Genomic DNA, 18,034 nt, shown 5'->3' on the forward strand with positions numbered 1-18,034 from the left:
CCCCTGCCCACATCGGCTCAGTACACCATCTGGAAACAACAAAGTGCGTTAGTGAAAGAACAAAACTGGGTTTTGTCCAGCGACCACACTTGCGCATTGCCATGCCCTGAAATATTACACTTATTTTACACACATTGTTTCAGGGTCCCTCATGTATGCCCCAAGCAGAGCGCAAGCTTTGACTAAATCTTTCCTAGCTATGAAAATGTAATTCTGTTTTATATCAGAATAAGGTTTAAAAATAAATCTCAAATCTCCTCTGGCTAAGATACAGGTTCTGTGGAACTCTCAGCTCCCAGAGACTCTTCCTGTGCAATCCCAGACAGTGTGTCGCTTACAACTAAGCTAGGAGCCAGCAACCAAGCCTGCTTCTTTCCTCACAAATGTGTTCTTTCTACCGAGGATGACGAGGAATAGGAACGAGTACCTTAGGCTGTGCACTTTAGATTACAGGTCAAGTACCAGCAAAAGGCGTACATACCATAAGAATGATCACACAAGGAGTGTGTCACACAATATTAAACCTGGTGTGTGAATTTCCCTACATTTGCTAATACACTAAACAGTTGCAGATGCCTCACCCTGGGACTGGGTGTGGAGGCTGACCATGCTAAACTGTTAATTTAGTCTCAGGATTTGAAAGGCATTTGTTGCCAATCCCTAGCTGCCCAGAGAAGGTGCTGGGCCTTCTGCTTTGTAGCAATTGGCATGCCAGCCCACTTCATAGAATCATACGGGGCAGGAGGTCATTTGGCCCATCATGTCTGTGCTGGCTCTATGAAACAGCTATCCAATTAGTCCCACTCCTCTGCTTTTCCCCCATAGCCCTGCAAATTTTCTATTTCAAGCACTTATCCAATTCCCTTTTGAAAGTTTTATTGAATCTGCCTCCACCACCCTTTCAGGCAGTGCATTCCAGATTATAACAATTTTCTGCATAAATAAATTTCTTCTCACCTCCCTCCAGTTCTTTCGCTAATTACCTTAAATCTGTCTCCTAGGGTTACAGACCCTCCTATCCATGGAAACATTTTCTACTTATTTACCTTATGAAATCCCTAATAACTTTGACCACCTCTATTAAATCTCCTCTTAACCTTCTCTGTTCTAAGAACAGCAACCCCAGCCTCTCCATAGAACTGAAATCCCTCATCCCTGGTATCTTTCTTGTAAATTACCTCTGCACCCTTTCCAAGGCCTTGCTATCCTTCCTAAAGTGTGGTGCCCAGAACTGTCCACAACCTTCAGCCAAGGCCTTATCAGTGTTTTCTAAAGGTTTAGCATAACACCCTTGTTTTTGTACACTATTAATAAAGTCTGGGGTCCCGTATGCTTTGTTAACGGGTTTGTCAACTTGTCTTGGCACTGTCAAAAAATTGTGTATGAGGCCATTAAGGATAAAGGACAGAGTGTAAGACTAGATTCACATGTAGGCTAGACCGGAGGTGGGGCAGGTTCTCTTCGCTGAAGGACGTTAAAGGGTTTTTAACAAAGAAAAAATATTTATCTTTTCAATGCTAGCCCACAAAGCCCATCAAATTTACTGAACTCAATTTCAAAATTTCCCATGGAAGGGGATTTGAACTCACGATCTCTAAACGCCTACTCCGACACCACACCCAGTGCACTACCACAATCGGTACAGGGTAAACCCCATCGATTCTTAGTGACTCCAGCTCAAAATCGAAGAAAATTAAAAGCAGACTTCAAAAATTCCCTCAAGAGTATTGATTTCCCGGTCTCATTTTGAAATATATGGGCTGATTCCACACTCCCAGCTGACCTGTGATATGGGCCCGATTACCCAGGAGAAGCCTCTTAACTGATATCAGTTATTTATTTCCTATCACAGCCATCCTAAACAGTGAAAAGTGTAGATTATTCTAGCCAGTAGAACACAGAAAAAACATTTTGAACTGATAATTTTTCAATTACTATAGTTGTTACACTGTGACATCCATATCCTAGGGTGATTGCTTTTCATATGCTACTGTTGAATTGACGGTTATTAAGTCAGCAGTGGCATATGACTGTAATATGCAGTGTGTTCATATTATGGCCCTAACAAGGTTACAACTATAGTACAAGACAACAAATCACTCACAAATGGTAAGTTTCTTCCTCCCCTGAAGGTGTTGGCTCACATTGGGGGTCATGGATCCATGGAAACCAGCTGTCCATTGCTGTCTCGCCCGTGACCATTCTTCACGCGTGAGTCTAGGGAGCTTTGACAGATTGTTTAACTATGGTAAATGTCCCAGCTGTATCCAATCCTGTCTGTACCCAACATGCCTACACAGAAAGTCTCATACACAAATGCACACAAACTCACTCACATACATTGTTTGACAGCAATCAGGAGTTGCCACTCTGGCTGCCCTTTCTTTCCCTGAGCTCAGGATACTGAGACAAACTAGAGGATGGGACAGATATAAAGATGGACATCTCCCATACTGATAATGCACAACTCAGAAAGCGATAGATAAAGTCTACAACTTGGTGCATTAAATTTACAAAGTAAATTCACTTCTCTTCCTTATTTTAAAGATACAGCCCCACATCTGGAACAGTTAAGCATACCATCACTTCAGTTACTTATCACTGATAAGTATTTTTAAAAATTATTTCACAGGATGTGAGCCTCACTGGCAAGGCCAACATTTGTGGCTCATCCTTAATTGCCCTTGGGAAGGTGGTGACTATCAGAGATAAGTAAACTGCATGATGTTATGGCTTAACTGTTAAAAATGACTGATGTGGATTCTTATGAGCGTTAAGCTAACTTTGAATTTTCTAAAGTTTTATTATTTAGCTGGGGCACATGGTGGGTTTTGCTGTATTATTCCCCAACCCAATTTCTCTCCTCTTCTTGCAAAGGTGTTGACTCAAGTTGAGGTTCCCTATGCCCCAAAAGCCCTACAGTATCATTGCCAAGCAGTCATCCTGTCTCGTGAGCCCTGGCAGTGTGTCAACATGTTGTCCAATCTCTAGGGAATTGACCCCCATTTCTGAGACATAAACCACAAGCAGTGATGCCTTTATGCTGTGTGCATGCATGGCTGCACGGTATCACAAGATACCATGCAGACTGCCCACAAGCTGTCCTTTTAAGATACACCGTGTGAACAACTGTGCAAAAAAAAAAGTAAAGGTTCACGCATTGAACTAAACAGGTCTGCGCAAAACAAAGAAAATTTAAAGGGATCATTGCCCACAAGTGTGCAAGTTTCAGTGATCAGGAACAGGAACCTTTGGCTGAATTTTCCTCTTCACCGGCCAAGGGGCAGAGGCTAACGGCAGTGCCCCAACTATCTTCTGGTTGAGATTGGCCAGCTTTGCAGAGAGTGAGACTGAGCCTTGAATCTCTCTGGTTGATAGCTCACAGGACATCCCAGCTGCTTTTTAAGCCAGGCTAGGCCTTTGTGTTTTATCAGAATGGTAACTCAGCTAGCCATTGAAGAGGCACACTTCCTGTCTGTCTTGCTTCACGAGGCTCTACAACACTTTAGTTATATTTATGGAAAGAAATTGGGTGGAAGAAAAACAGATTGGAGCCTAAAGCACCATCAGTACCCATGAGGATTAAATTGTTCCTTATTTACAAAATACCATCATTAAATAAACTTTTACAATTTACAAACTACATGGATGAAGAAATAGCTGGGTTTCTGTACATGGTTATAGGAGTAAGACTGACATGTACCAGATACAAATGCACCACCCATCACAACAGATATACAGACACCTAATCTGTACCAACCACACAGGGGTCAGAGGCACAAGGTGATATCAAACCATCACAGCCGAGAAGTGTCTAACTCCCATATATTACAGTGCTGTATTAATTCATTGTACTGATGCCAGAGCCATCCCACTGGAGTTATAAAAGGTACAGCCTCAGTTCCTATTTAATAACAGAAGCCCAAGAGTGGACATCACATTTGGTGGCACAATACTGTGGAACAATCCGCCATCTTCATTGCTAGGTTTCCACCAGACCTTCCACCACCTGTTTCCCCTGCCCAGTCACACTTCCAGACAGCTGCAGGTCACTGTGATTCTGGTACGGCTGTTGACCTCGAATGACTTGCTGCCCCTGGCCGGTTTGAAAAGCTGGTGTCAGCTGTAGGTCCTTGTGACTGTAGCTGGGATGTTGGCTTGGAGTTGCTGAGTGGGTGGATTGCTGCTGCTCTTCGCTGCTCTGAGGCGTGAGTGATGACTTCTCGCTGAAACTAAACCGGGGGGAGTTGTCGGAGGTGTTGGGAGATGACGGGCCAGCACTTGACACAGTGCTCGACGGACCACTGCTATCTGTATTTAAAGATACAGACAAATCAAAAAAAAATCATTACGCAATGGGAATTCTCAGAAATGCATCAGTGAATCCTACTCCATATTATTTCTTGATACAATCATAGATTTTATCCTTCTGCACTGGAGCTGTGTCTGGAGAGAGCATTTTCAGCTTATAACATTCTGGTGAAGTACTGGTGGTTACAGATCTGTCATCAGTAGTGAAAACAATGTGAGGTGAGGGATTAAGAGTTTATTAGTTTAAGTGTGTTACATTCTTGTAATGTAATGGGCCCGAAGCCAACATCATACTAGGTACTTCACTTTCTCCAAATTCTACCTCTCTAATTCCTAAGTTTTATTTCAATAATTACACTGCCACTAAGGAGTGCTACACTTATGGAGGTTCCAAACTTCAAAAGAGAAATTAAACTGAGGCCCCAGCTGCCAATTCCAGTGTTCAGGTGAATGTTAAAGATCCCGTGGAACTATGTGACAAGCATCAAGGTTATATCTTCCAGTGTCCTGCCCAACATTCCTCTCTAAGACAGCAGCAATGTTACATGGACATTCAACTTATCTCCGTCTCTGGGCTTTCTTCTGTAAACTACAAGACAATAATTGCACTTCAAAACAAATTCGTTGTCAGTGAAGCACTTTGTGAGGCAAACTTAATTTCTGTACGCAAATTTTGGAGTTAAAAGTAGCTTAGGTAAAGTAGTAGTGTGGTGTTCCATTGCTAATCTGCACCGAATTTATCGAGGTTGACCTGGAACTGAATATAGAGGACTTCTAAATCACACGCCCGCACGCACACAAAAAAAACCTCTGCTGATTTAAGTAAAAGCAGCAGCATTTGGAAAGAAAGCACTCTAGGAAAATACGCCAACTTTTGATTGCCAATTTGGTGAACAATCTTTATTTCAATCTCAATTTTCAATGCAAATAATTATTTCATATTGGGAAATGTATTTAAAAACAGACAAAAGCTTATAATAGGCTAACTGAAGATAGCTGTTTGGTAGTAGAACTTGAATATTGCTGGAGAGAGACATTTTCGTCAAAGCTTTTCATTCTGCACTCATCAGGACACCAAACGCAAGGATACCAAATGTAAAAGGAACAACAATTTATACTGTATGAGTAGAAAGTGCTGATTGGTTGGCAAGTGGACTCTGTTTGGTGGAGACGTTGCCATGGAGAGTGCACCAGTTTATGGTGACTGACAGTTAACTGTCAAGCATTGTTTGAAATTTAAACCAGACAGCTTGACTTTGATTGGTCAAGGCACTGCTCTGTGTAATGAACCAGTGGATGGCTGTCACTTATTTTGTTCAGCTGAAACAGGCGCAATGTGTATGCTAACTGAAGGTGATAAAAATCAGAATAGCAATACCTATAGTTTAAATAACATACCCAATTTAATTTATCAGTGTAAATAAATTAATATATATAAATTAATATATTATGATGCTATTCCCCTTGTCCACATTTACTGAGCTTGGCTGCAGTATTGCCTCAGTTAGGAGAAATCTTTAAAAATGACAATATTTGCAGTGATATTTTAATGCTAACTGCAACATAGCTGTGGCTGTGTCAGTCTACATTGAGTTCCAGGCATGCCTCAATGCTGGTCCAAGTACTAGGAATTGCTGGTTCATTGTAAAAAGAATTAATTCCCCCAATCCCCCTGCATGCTTCAACTCACTTAAGTACAGATCAGCGATGGAACACAGCACCTTCTGGGTCAGTCTGTCTTAACCTTTTAATTGCAAACTACTAACAGTAACCGGGTCAAAGAAAATCCAAAGCAAAAGTAATTCATTATCAGCTTAGTCACAGGGAATTAAGCATTGGCAGATGTGCAAATATTCAAAAAAGCAGCTGTTTGAGGGAACAGATAACTACCCTCAACTATGCCATTATTTCTCCCTACAGACTGAAGGGATTGTGCATTACAGGATGCTCGATTGTGCACATGTACTGAGGGAAGGTGCACCTAACTGTTTAAATAGAGGGATGGGTGGTGCCAACAGTTGACAACACCAACAATTTGCATTTATATAGCACCTTTTACAAAATAAAAAGTCACAATGTGCTCCAAGGAGTATTATCTGACACCAAGCCACATAAAATGATATTAGAACAGGTGACCAAAGGTTTTAAGGAATATCTTAGAGGAGAGAGAGGTAGAGAGAAGGAAAGGTTAAGGGAGAGAATTCCAGAGTTTTGGGCCTAGGCAACTGAAGGCACGGCTACCAATGGTACCACGATTAAAATCAGGGATGCACAACGCACCAGAATTTGAGGAACTTAGAAATCTGGGCGAGTTGTAGGGCTGGAGGAGGTTACAGAAGTAGAGAGGGGCCAAAGCCATGGAGGGAATTGAATACAAGGATGAGAATTTTAAAATGGAAGCACTGTCAAACTGGGAGCCAATAAAAGTTGAACAATCCCTGGTGTGGGGTTTCAAATAACCTGGATTGATGTGATGAAACCCCAGGTGGCTGCGAGGCTCTACATATTCTTGGGCAGGCTCCAATGTCGCATTTACACTCAAACTACTCCTCATCCAGTAGTGAATTGGCGATCTTAGTTAGAAAGTCACAGAAAGCCTGGTGTGAGAAACAAACGTTGGGTGGAATCTTCTGTTTTCGCTAGTGACGAGCTTGGAGGTGGGAAGGGCATGCACGTAGACTTTCCTGCTTCTGCCTGAATAAATTTCTGGGTGGGAAAGCCCTTGGTCGTTCTTAACAATTAATGGCCACTTAAAGGCCTCATTCCACCATCGCTGGTATTAACCCAGCTGCAGGCGGGCCTGTCACCATATGGCACGCACGACAGGTAAACCTAGATGGGCCTGTCACTGCTGGGAATGGGGGTCCGCTGACCAAAGGCGCTCAGTGCCTGATCGAGGAACTCAACATCGGGAAGAGGGAGGCCTGCTGAGCTATCCCACTGCCCCTTGCTGCTGATCCCACTGACCCTTCGCCCCACGACCCCCATTCTGTGAAACCACATACCGCCCCCATAAGACTCACCTGTGGCCTGGGTTGTGCCACAATCGTGGGACTCCAGTGCCTGTCCTGCCAGCAGCAGCCATGACCACCCCAGTGGCACTGCTGACTGGCCGACAGCTCTCAGTACACGTGACTTCCACCCCCAGGTTCTTGATTCCAGAGGAAGGCCCACCAGTGGAGTTGCCACTGTCTGATTGGCTTGTGGTTCAGCAGGCCTTCCCGAAAAGATGCAGTGTGTATCTCTCACCAGCTCCCCAGCTGGAGGGCAAGACCCCTGACATCATGTCACACTGGTGTAGAAGGCAGACACTCGCCTGAAGCATCTGCCCAAAAGGATTTGAATTTTTTTCTTTGGAGATTTTTGAAAATAAAAACAGATGAAGACAAAGCTGAGGAATGATTTGACAGAGGTCTTTAAAATTATGAAAGAGTTTGATAGGGTACACAGAGAGGATGTTTCCACCGGGTGGGGGGCGGTGTTGACCAGAACTACGGGTTATAATTATGAGACCGTCATAAATAAATCCAACAGGGAACTTGGATAAGAACGTGCAACTCACTATCACTAGGAGTAATTCAGCTTATAAATAAATAGCATTGGTGCATTTAAGAGGAAACTAGGTAAATAAACGAGGGAGAAAGGAATAGAAGGATATACTGACAAGGTTATACGAAGAAGGGCAGGAGGAAGCTCACATGAAGCATAAATGCCAGCAAAGACCTGATGGGCTGAATGGCCCACTTATGTGCTGTAAATTTTTATCAAACATGTATCTTGTTTTCTTAAGCAAGCAATGTTGGAGCATTTTGAACAAAATGTATGATTGCCTTTACTGAGTGGCAGATACTAATTTTTGAATCTCCACATGAACTTTCCTTCCCAATGTCTAGTGGACATAGAAACACAGATAAATTTGTGGCTGATAAACTACTGCTTACTATACAACTGTAAAAGGCTCTCGCTTTGGAAAGACTCACTGTAAGATCTCAACACCAATAGGCAGTATGTCATACCAACTCTCCTTCACACTTGGCAGGGTGGAACTTTTGGTTGGCATTCATAAATAAACACTTAACCCAGTGCACTGCTTGTAGTTAAGTATTATACATTTATTTCATTTACATGGCCTAACGTCTGTATAATCAATGCACAAAGTAATCACGGATGAAGTGTTTTGCACGTGAACTGTGCCAGTAAGATTCGCTACTTGATCGTCTTTAACTTCTAGCTGAATGTGACAATCCTCCAATGATTGCAGTGAGAAAAAGGACCTAGCTACAACCGAAGCATAAAGAACACAGATGTCGGTTTAACACTAGATAGAATCTGAAAATCTAAAACCAATTTGCACCTACACCCTCCCATCACCCGGTAATTCTCTGCCCTAACCAATCCTCAGCCTTTTCAAACCAATCTTTACTTCCACCAAGTTTCTGCTCGTCTCTTCTAACATCTTCTCATGTGGCTCGGTTTTTGATAACGCTCGTGAAGCTCCTCGGAATGCTCCACTACATTAAAAGGCGCTATATAAATGTAAGCTTCTGTTGATTCACTTTGTCTTCTATACTTTCGAATTTTATGGGTTTTTGGCTCTTTACCCACGTTTCTTAGTTAAAAATTGGATATCCCTCAACATTTTAAAGGTCTGGTTGATGTAAGACATGCACAATGCAATGCTTTTAAGTGTATATTTTAAAGTAAAGGTTACTTACACCACGGGGGTTTTTCTGAGCGAGAGCGTGATGAGAGGGAGGCAACTGCAGAGGGCAGAACTTGTTGAGGGATATACTCATCCACTCTAGGCTGGCTATTCCCCAAGGTCTCAAACATTGCTGTAAGCTCTGCCATGCAACAACAATAATTATTACACAAATGATAAATAAATTCAAACAGAGGTCATTGCTACCCATAACTACACATCAAAAATACTTTGAACGGCTGTAAAGTGCTTTGGGAGGTCCTGATGCTGTGAATAATGCTATACAAATGCAAATTCTTTGTTTCTTAACATGGCCCAGCAATCACTGATAGGTCTGCTGCTCAGTGCATCTTTGGGTCTCTGTTCAAGATTTGCCTAATCTAGGATGTCATGGGAGTGCTGGATTCAGTGCTGTCTCCTCTCCTTCACTTATCATTCAATGACAGCAAGCAAGGCCACGTTATTGGGAAGCAGAGCTATTCCAGCATCTATGAAACCAGTGAAAGTACTTTTTAAAATGTAGTGACTGTTGTAATGTAGGAAATGTGTCAACCAATTTGTGCATAGCAAACTTCAACAAACAATATGATAATAATAACTTGATTTAGTGATGTTGATTGAGGGATAAATATTCAGCAGGACACTAGGGGTAACACCCTTGCTCTACTTTGAAATAATGTAATTGCATCATTTAAATCCACCCAAGAGAGCACACGGAGTCTCAGTTCAACATTTCATCCAAAACACAACACCTTTGACAGCGTAGCACTTATTCAGTACTGCACTGGAGTGTCAGCCTAGATTTTTGTACTCAAGTCTCTGGAGTGGGGTTTGAACCCATAACCTTTTTATTCAGAAGCGGGCCTGCTACCAAATGTGCCTTAGGCCATCCTCAGAGCCAGTGTGATATTTTTCCATTCTCACACACCAGCCATGCTGCAGTGTCTCTGGAAAATTAGTCGATTTTTTGCTGAACTTCGGGGCTGAGGCGTGTGGCGTGACATGTTGGACTGTGGAACAGTGCTGAAACTTCACAAGTTCAGTGGGGCTCTTAACAGATAATGCACCCATGGGAGGGCTCTCATTGTATCAGTCTTGGCTAAAAGTGCATCTTTTACCTTTTGACGCTCCATCGTGAGATTTTCCACAAATTTCAGAGATGGATGAAAGGAATTCATTCACTTGCTTCAGAGAGAGAGAATTATGGAGTGTTTCAAGAGGATAGATCGAAGGAACCATAGAGCATCCTTCAAAACCTAAATAAGAGAAAGAAAAATACAAGAAATCTGCAATTAATTAATTTCACAGGATCTTAATAGACCCTAAATATTCTCTTAAAGATAAAGAAACAGCTCATATCAAAACTAGCATTCTCCCAGGGAGAACTGATTTTGTGATGAAAAGCAGTTGCTGAGCCAAACCAAAACGTGACAGGCAAACGCAACAACACTGGACACTTAAAGCGAGAACCTGAATGCAAATCGCAAGTACCAAAACGCTGCAGGGCTAAGGACACATCTGGTATGTAGCGACCTTAATATATTGGGAGTAGCACACCCCTAAACTGAAGGCTTTGGTGAGAAAAGGATGGAAGGCTCAGATCCCCATTGTTCTCTGCCTTAGTTCAGACCACAGACCAGACACAGCAGAGTGGGGCTTTGAGGCCCACAGATACAAACATATTCAGCTGGGCTTTCTCTCTCCACTACATATGCTAAATAGGTTAATGCACCTCTTAAAATAGTGGAAAGAAGGGAGTCTTCAGACACATGCATTATATATTAGCACCCCAAGATGTACTTTTACGTACAAGATGCACGTTATTACCATAGAGCAGGAATCCCAATGTTGAGCATGTAGACATGACAATGTCAGTACACATGGTAACTCACACCATATCTTATTGAGCAATGGGTAATAGATCATCTGTTTGCCGGAATAGTTAATAGGAACAAGGTTAAACTTGGCTGCAACAAATAGAACATGATACAGGTCTGTCAGCTTTTGACTAAAGACAATGCATGGGACCCTCTAAAGGGGCTACACCCATTTTTAAAAAATTATTCTTTCACGGGACGTGGGCATCACTGGCTGGGCCAGCATTTTTATTGCCCATCCCTAATTGCCCTTGAGAAGGTGGTGGAGAGCTACCTTCTGGAGCCGCTGCAATTCATATGGTGTAGGTACACCCACAGCGCTGTTTGTGAGGGAGTTCCAGGATTTTGGCGATATCATTCCAAGTTCAATGTTAGTTCAATGTTAACTTATCTTTTTTCTTCCATCAACTGATGGGCCTGCCCCCTTTAGAGTTTAGGTTTCCAGTATTCACTTTCTTACTCTGTGTCTCTGGTCATATTGACCTTATTGGGGCTGACACAAGATTATTCCATAATGCAGGTTCAAATATGAATTTATTTACAGCTAGGAATGATGGAGTTTATTGTACATTACACATGGAGCTTTACTGCAAACAGAGATATGTAATTTAAGCCACCCACTGAAAGGAAACATCCCTTTATTTGATTTTAATCTATTAATTAGTCCTGAGTTTAACACCATGGGGAAGTGAGTGCAGCTGGAAAATCCATGCCTGCTCATAGCTCACATTAACCGTGTACCAATAACTTCAGACTATCAATGCATTGGGCTCAGCAAATTTTAAAAACATAACATTGTTAGAGATTGTGTTTCTGACACATCTGATGGTACACAAGGACAGATTCATGAATATTTCCGAAGGGCTCTTTTGCTTTGAAGATATCACCCGCAGGAGTAAGAGGTGGAAAATATTGAGAATATAACAGGTCCATACAATATAGATGATTTAAAAAAGTGCTTTATGTTGACAAACAAAACCACATTTTTTTCTTTTTCTCTTTTGCCCAGGACCAACACGTTAATCTGACAAAAGCATTTAATACAATGCCAAATATCTGCTAAATATAACATTTAGAAAAAACACAACAGTGTGATGCTGCTAATCTCTTCTCCTCCCCTCCCAATTTATTCTCTGCTTATCCTTAAAGCACTCATATATGAAGGATAATCCCTACACTACAATGTGCAAGTGACTATTCGTCACGTGAGAGTATCAAAATGGAATATCAGCATGATATTCAACTATGTGCATCACAGCCTACTTTGATCTTGACCTCAACCAACATTCACAAAACGTGTGTGCACTTTCCAGCTGGGTTTTCTGATTAGTGATCAGGAATACATATCAGGACGTTATTTCTCCCCCCGTGACCCAGGGTGTGCTGTGGCCAAATGGAGCACCCCCGATTGCCACCCACCCAGTGCAATCAGCTAACCCTGCACATACTCCTAACTGAACCTGGGACTTCTTCCTCAGCTTCACAGCTCAGTGCCACACTGGGGATTGAATCGCTTAAATCATCAAAGGAGTACAATAATATTAAAATTAAAAATAAAATTTATCTTTGTAGAATTAAAGGGAGCCAGGAACTAGAATGCAAACAGCATTTAAGGCGTGCTGCATGTTTTCAGACAACAGAGGACATGAATGTGGTAATGCATTTAAAATCTGAGAGTGCCTTTTTAATAGGTATGGTAGCATAGTGATGAGGGTCATAAACCAGAGACCTGGGTTAATGATCTAGGCATACCAGTTTAAATCTCCCCATAGCAGCTGGGGAATTTAAATTTAATTTAATAAATCTGACCCCTCAAATTTAATTAAATAAAGCTACTATTCATCATGGTGACCTGACTGTCATAAAAATCCATTTGTTTCACTGATGTCCTTTCGGGGAAGAAATCTGCCGTCCTTATCTGGTCTGGCCTACATATGACACCAGACCCAAATCAACATGGTTGACTCTTAACTGCTCTCTGAAATGGTCTAGCAAGCCACTCAGTTGCATTCAGGATGTCCACTCACCACCACCTTTACGAGGACAATTAGTTATGAGCAATAAATCCTTGCCCTGCTACATCCTGTGAATGAATAAAAATGTCACCAAATTCTGAATCCAATAAACCATCACTGATGGAGAGCACTTGCTACTATTATCATGAGTATAATGTTCTTACAAATTGGAAATAAGGCCTATTAGAAGGCACCATATAGAAACAATATTTTTAAGCAATAAAAAAAAACTTTAGCCAACTTGATCAACTGGCTAATTCTTTGGGAAGGAGAGTGGGAATTAGAGAGAATTTCTTTCCTGAGGTCAAGGGGAAAAATTGGTCATGTAAACCTTTGGGGGCGGGGGGGGAGAAATAGATTTAGAACAGTGACTGATTAATTGTTATTCCACTGAACAGCTGGAAGTAGGAATGCCTCATTACAGGGTTAGTGAGGAAGAAAATCCTTCAGAACCATGTGTAATTAAAACATTTGTATAAAATGCCAGATAGATTCCAGAGTAAAGGGTTTACAAGTTAAGTCAAAGCAAATTATTATAAACTTTGGCAGCTCATCCCATTCAAGTCTCAAATCTTTCTCTTAAAAGAAAGGCTTGAAAGACTTGCATTTATATACACAACAGTATCATTCACAACCACAGGGTGTTCCAGCCAGTGATGTAGCCAATTGGTGCAGAGCATAGGCCCAATGCAGCAATGTGATCTTGACCACATAATCTATTTGAGTAATTGAAGGTTGAAGGAATACATATTGACTAGGGCACTGGGGAGAACTTGCTTATTTTTCTTTGAAGAGTGCTGTGGGATCTTTTATGTCCACTTGAGGGAGCATACTTGGTTTGACCTCTCACCTGAAAGATGGCCTCTATGACAGCACAGCACTCCCTCAGTACTGCACTGGGAGTGTCAGCCTGAATTTTGTGCTCAAGTCTCAGGAATGCGAATCAAACTCTTGACCTTCATACTCAGACTGCTACTGACAAAAAAAAATCTAGCTCATTATTTAAGGCTGAGATTTTCTCAGGGAAACCAGTGGGTGGGAGAGAGGAGGTGAGGCAGAAAATCAGTCATTGGAGGGCATAGCAGGCTCAAGGGGCTATTTGGTCTACTCACACTGCTACTTATATTATGCCCTTATCCTATTTTTAAGAAATGTATATGAATTGGGAACATGTCAGAACTTTTATGGGCACCGTATTCTTAAGGACAAACCAATACAAATGTTCAACACTCGTAGTGAGCGCTCAAAAGTGAAAAGAGTAGGAGAGAAGCCAGATAAATCAAGAAGTTGTGCTCAGACGATGCTAAGCTTGGGCTGAAAAGTTGTGGGCTAGAAGAGAAAGGGAAAGCCCAATGGAAGCGTGGAGTTCCACAATTCCGAATTCTTGGTAAAGAATGAGTTGGCATAATGGTGTGGTCAAATCATGATTTCAACCTGTCAGGGAAGAGGAATTAGGTATTGCAGGTTCAGGTTTCCCACACTTTGGTTTGTCAATAAAATTAAACAATCACGGATAAAAAAAAGTGCTTCTATGTATTCCCAATCCATGCACAGATACCATAAAACAGGATGAGACAGTTTATTTTATAATATGTCTCAAATTGATTTCAGATTGTCTGGCTGGTTTGTGAATAGAGGTCATATGTTACTCTGAGGTGAATTTTATTAGCTCTGGGTTCTGAGCGAAGCTTCATTTAACTTACACCAGGGAAAATGTTACAGGAGCTCTGTAATAACTGGGATTGTTTATATGGAAAACAACAGATGGTGTTACGATTATATATTACAGGCTTGAACACACTCTGAGCAATCTGTCTAATATATAGTTTTGAACAGCGCAGTTCGTTAGGGGTGCAATGGGCTACAGAGGATAGGCAAGGCTTCCATGAACAATTCCTAACAAAGATCTGCTAATCACTGCTTTGGTAACTGTTACAGGCAAAATATTTAACCACAAACAGAGGAGGGAAACTCGCTCTTCTTAGCAATTGATTCAAGAGTAGCATTAGAAGACAAGTCAGCAGAAAATCAAATGCCTGCTCACTTATTTGCATAATGGCATGTAATCTTGGAAGGGCAGAGTGGGCAAAGGGAGGAATAATATACATACAGTTTATTAAAGTAGTTTTCCTCAATTGTTGAGCTGTACACACCAGGAACGTCCTACATTTATTCTCTGGATGCCTTTGGCTTATAGCCATGGGGTAGAGATGTTACATTTGACCTCAGCACCATTTTGTTATAAAACAAAAAAAAGACCCCCGTTTCAATCACTTTATAATCACCTCTGCTGGAAAAAGTGTACGTGTGTGGACAGTGAAGTGGGCAGGATTTGTGTTTAGCTGGGTTTGCCCCCATAATCAACTGAACCAGTATTTAGGCTCACATGAGGCATGGACCATTGGAGAAGATACTGTCCCATTCCTGAACCCAGGCACCAAGGCCAAGTTCAGCTAATTTGATTGAGATCTTGGTTTTAATGTGGTTGCTCGCCGAGTGTCACCCTTTCTCACTTTGACCATGTATTTTCCCCCAGTTTCAGAACCTTCTATTGTAGGTTAAACAATAAAAATAGAAACATGAAAGATTCTTTTTTCTTCAGTCCAAAATTAATGGAATTCTTACTTATACTAAGGTCTATAGGGCATGTTCAGAAAGGCAGACTATGCACTCTAGGCAGAATGTGCCTTGCTTCTTGAATTAGTCTTCTCCTTCACATATCATGGATAAAGGCCAGGCTTTGCTAGAAAAAACAAAAAGGCAGCTAATCTTTATTCTGCACCATGTGATAGTACACTCACCTAGATATTCTCAGCCCAAGGACACTAGGTAATGTAAGGGAAGCTTTCACTTTATGACTTTGCGAACCAAATGTGTTACTTTAGACTATTTGTCGTCCTAGCTAATTCAAACCCAAAAGAAAAATTGGAGGTGTAGGGGAAGATCAATTTTGTTACTAGGGTTTCAGTGGCACTTAATGGTGTATGGCACGAGTTTATCCATCCAACAATAACAGTAAACTTTCACAAGGTGCTTCCCAGGAATGTAATCAAACAATATTTGACACTGAATCACAAAGGGATAAAAGGGCAGAGGACTAAAAGTTTGGTCAAAGAAGTAGATTTAAGAGAGGTCATAAAGGAGGAAGAAAGATGGATACACACAGAGAGGGAATTCCAGAGCTTAGGGCCTGGGCAGCTGAAGGCACAGCCACCAATCGTGGAGCAATTAAAATTGTGGGTGTGCAAGAGAGTAGAATTGAAAACTAGGGCTGACCCTGGGACAGAGCATTTTTATCTGCATAAAACTAGGGTGAAGCATGAGGGATACAGGTAGCTGAAGAGGTAATTTGAGATGATTCCTTTTGATTGAGCTTACAATCTTTTAGAAAAGATGTCTTTTCTTGGATTTCCTTGCAGAGCTTGAGCAGAACTGCACATCATAGTGAAATTAATTGAAATGTCTCAAAGTGCGTCACACAATGAATTACTTCTGAAGGACACCAACTTTTATGCAGGATAATGCAGCTCCCATCCTGAACTAAAGTTCCACAAACAACAAGGAGATGAATGACCAATTAATCTGGGTTTTTTTTTAGCCCTGTTGATTGTGGAAAGAGTATTGGCCAAAGTTCTTCTGCAAGTAATACCTTGGGATCCTTCTCATGCATCTGGTGAAGCTGACACGGCCTTCTGATTAAAATACGATGCCTTTTAATAGAATGGCTTCCTTAGATTTTAGGGTCAGAACTCAAAATGCAACTAAACAAAATAAGTCGCTGACCTACGGACTCATACATCTTTGCTGATGGAAGAAGTATCTCTTACTGTTGGAGAAAGAACAATGTGACTGACACTAAGAAGGGAAAAAAACTTGCATATAGCAGTAGATACTATGTATAGGAAAAAAGAGCATCACCAGAAAGGTGACACAATTCTCTCATAGTACAGGCACTCCTGACGATGACTTACCTGTGACAGAAGGCTAATAGTCAGTGAATAACAGCCAGAACAAGATCCTCAAATTTTCTACAATGCAATCAGAAATAGCTGGTAGAGAAAGTGGATCTGAGATCTGGCAGAGGCTCACAAATTGGGCTCTATATCTCTCAACATTGTAATATCTCGGCAGTGATAAAAGGCTTCACTAATCAATACTTTTGAAATATACATAAATGCTCTCGATAGCTTACGCATACAATGTTGAGTGAGATTTTAACTCACTCAAAACCCATTCACTAAGAGTTAAAATCAGGCCCAATGCCTCCAAATGGAAGAAGTTATTTACAGTGTCTTCAAACAATTTTTAAAAAGTGAAAGTAAAAATGAGGGACAAGAAAAGACTGACAGGTCCATCCAGCCTGTCCCATAAAATTGTAACATCTTGTGCACCACGATACTGGAACTCCACACCCAGAAACCAAGTCATTTCATCTCCTGGGTAAGGTGAAGGAGAGATTAAAAACTCTAGCCAATTAGCGGTGGAAAAAAAAATGTAGAAAATTGCTCTCTGTTCCCGTGAGGTGATTGAAACTAGTCTAGCAGATCACTCTGACCCTGATTCATGTTACACGGTACCTACCTCTTGCTCAGGGTGATATCTTTCCAAGTCAGAAACAGGTCCCGTTCTCGCTTGAAGGAAGTCGGCAAATCAGTGTTCGCCGCACGAGCTAGTACCTCTTCCTCAGGTCCACCATTCCCTGGGAAAGGAATCCCCTCCTAATGGCTAACCTAGTTCTGTCTTTATATAACTGGAGACTGCGACTCCCGATCCACCCTAAATTATTTGGTTGAAGCAAATTCTCTTCATGAACACAATCTAATCCCTTCATCATCTTGTAAAACTCAATTAAATCATCCCCAAGTATAAGCTTCTGTGAAGTACAGAGTCCCAGCTCTTTGAGCCTATCTCAGTAACTAAGATGCTTTAAATTAGGTTTCCTCGTAATTGACTTTCATAATATTTTTTCCTCCTCCTCTCCTGGGACTTTGACTCTTCCTCAGTAGAGTTCCATAAGTAAAATATTCCAGTATCTCACCTAAGTGATCATTCTTTGCACGTCAGCTCAAATAGTAAGCAGACTATTTATCTACGGAGGGAAATCAAAGCCACACTGCTCTCCCCCAACA

The 18,034-nt window shown here is 41.4% G+C and overlaps 1 protein-coding gene across 5 annotated transcripts in view; it reads right to left on the minus strand.

Annotated features, from left to right (window-relative positions):
- Window positions 1-2,565: 2,565 nt before the first annotated feature.
- Window positions 2,566-18,034, minus strand: part of ppip5k1a (diphosphoinositol pentakisphosphate kinase 1a) — a 123,273-nt gene continuing 107,804 nt past the window's right edge. For all 5 annotated transcript variants that reach the window (XM_078532362.1, XM_078532361.1, XM_078532358.1 and 2 more), the window contains 3 exons: window positions 10,132-10,269; window positions 9,027-9,155; window positions 2,566-4,311 (listed from right to left, as the gene is read on the minus strand). In XM_078532362.1, coding sequence (XP_078388488.1) covers window positions 3,983-4,311; window positions 9,027-9,155; window positions 10,132-10,269 — 596 coding nt within the window. In that variant the 3' untranslated portion in view covers window positions 2,566-3,982. The remainder of the gene's footprint in view (window positions 4,312-9,026; window positions 9,156-10,131; window positions 10,270-18,034) is intronic.

Source organism: Cetorhinus maximus, chromosome 30 (assembly GCF_964194155.1).
Source record: "Cetorhinus maximus chromosome 30, sCetMax3.hap1.1, whole genome shotgun sequence".
In the NCBI taxonomy this organism is placed as follows: Eukaryota; Metazoa; Chordata; class Chondrichthyes; order Lamniformes; family Cetorhinidae; genus Cetorhinus; species Cetorhinus maximus.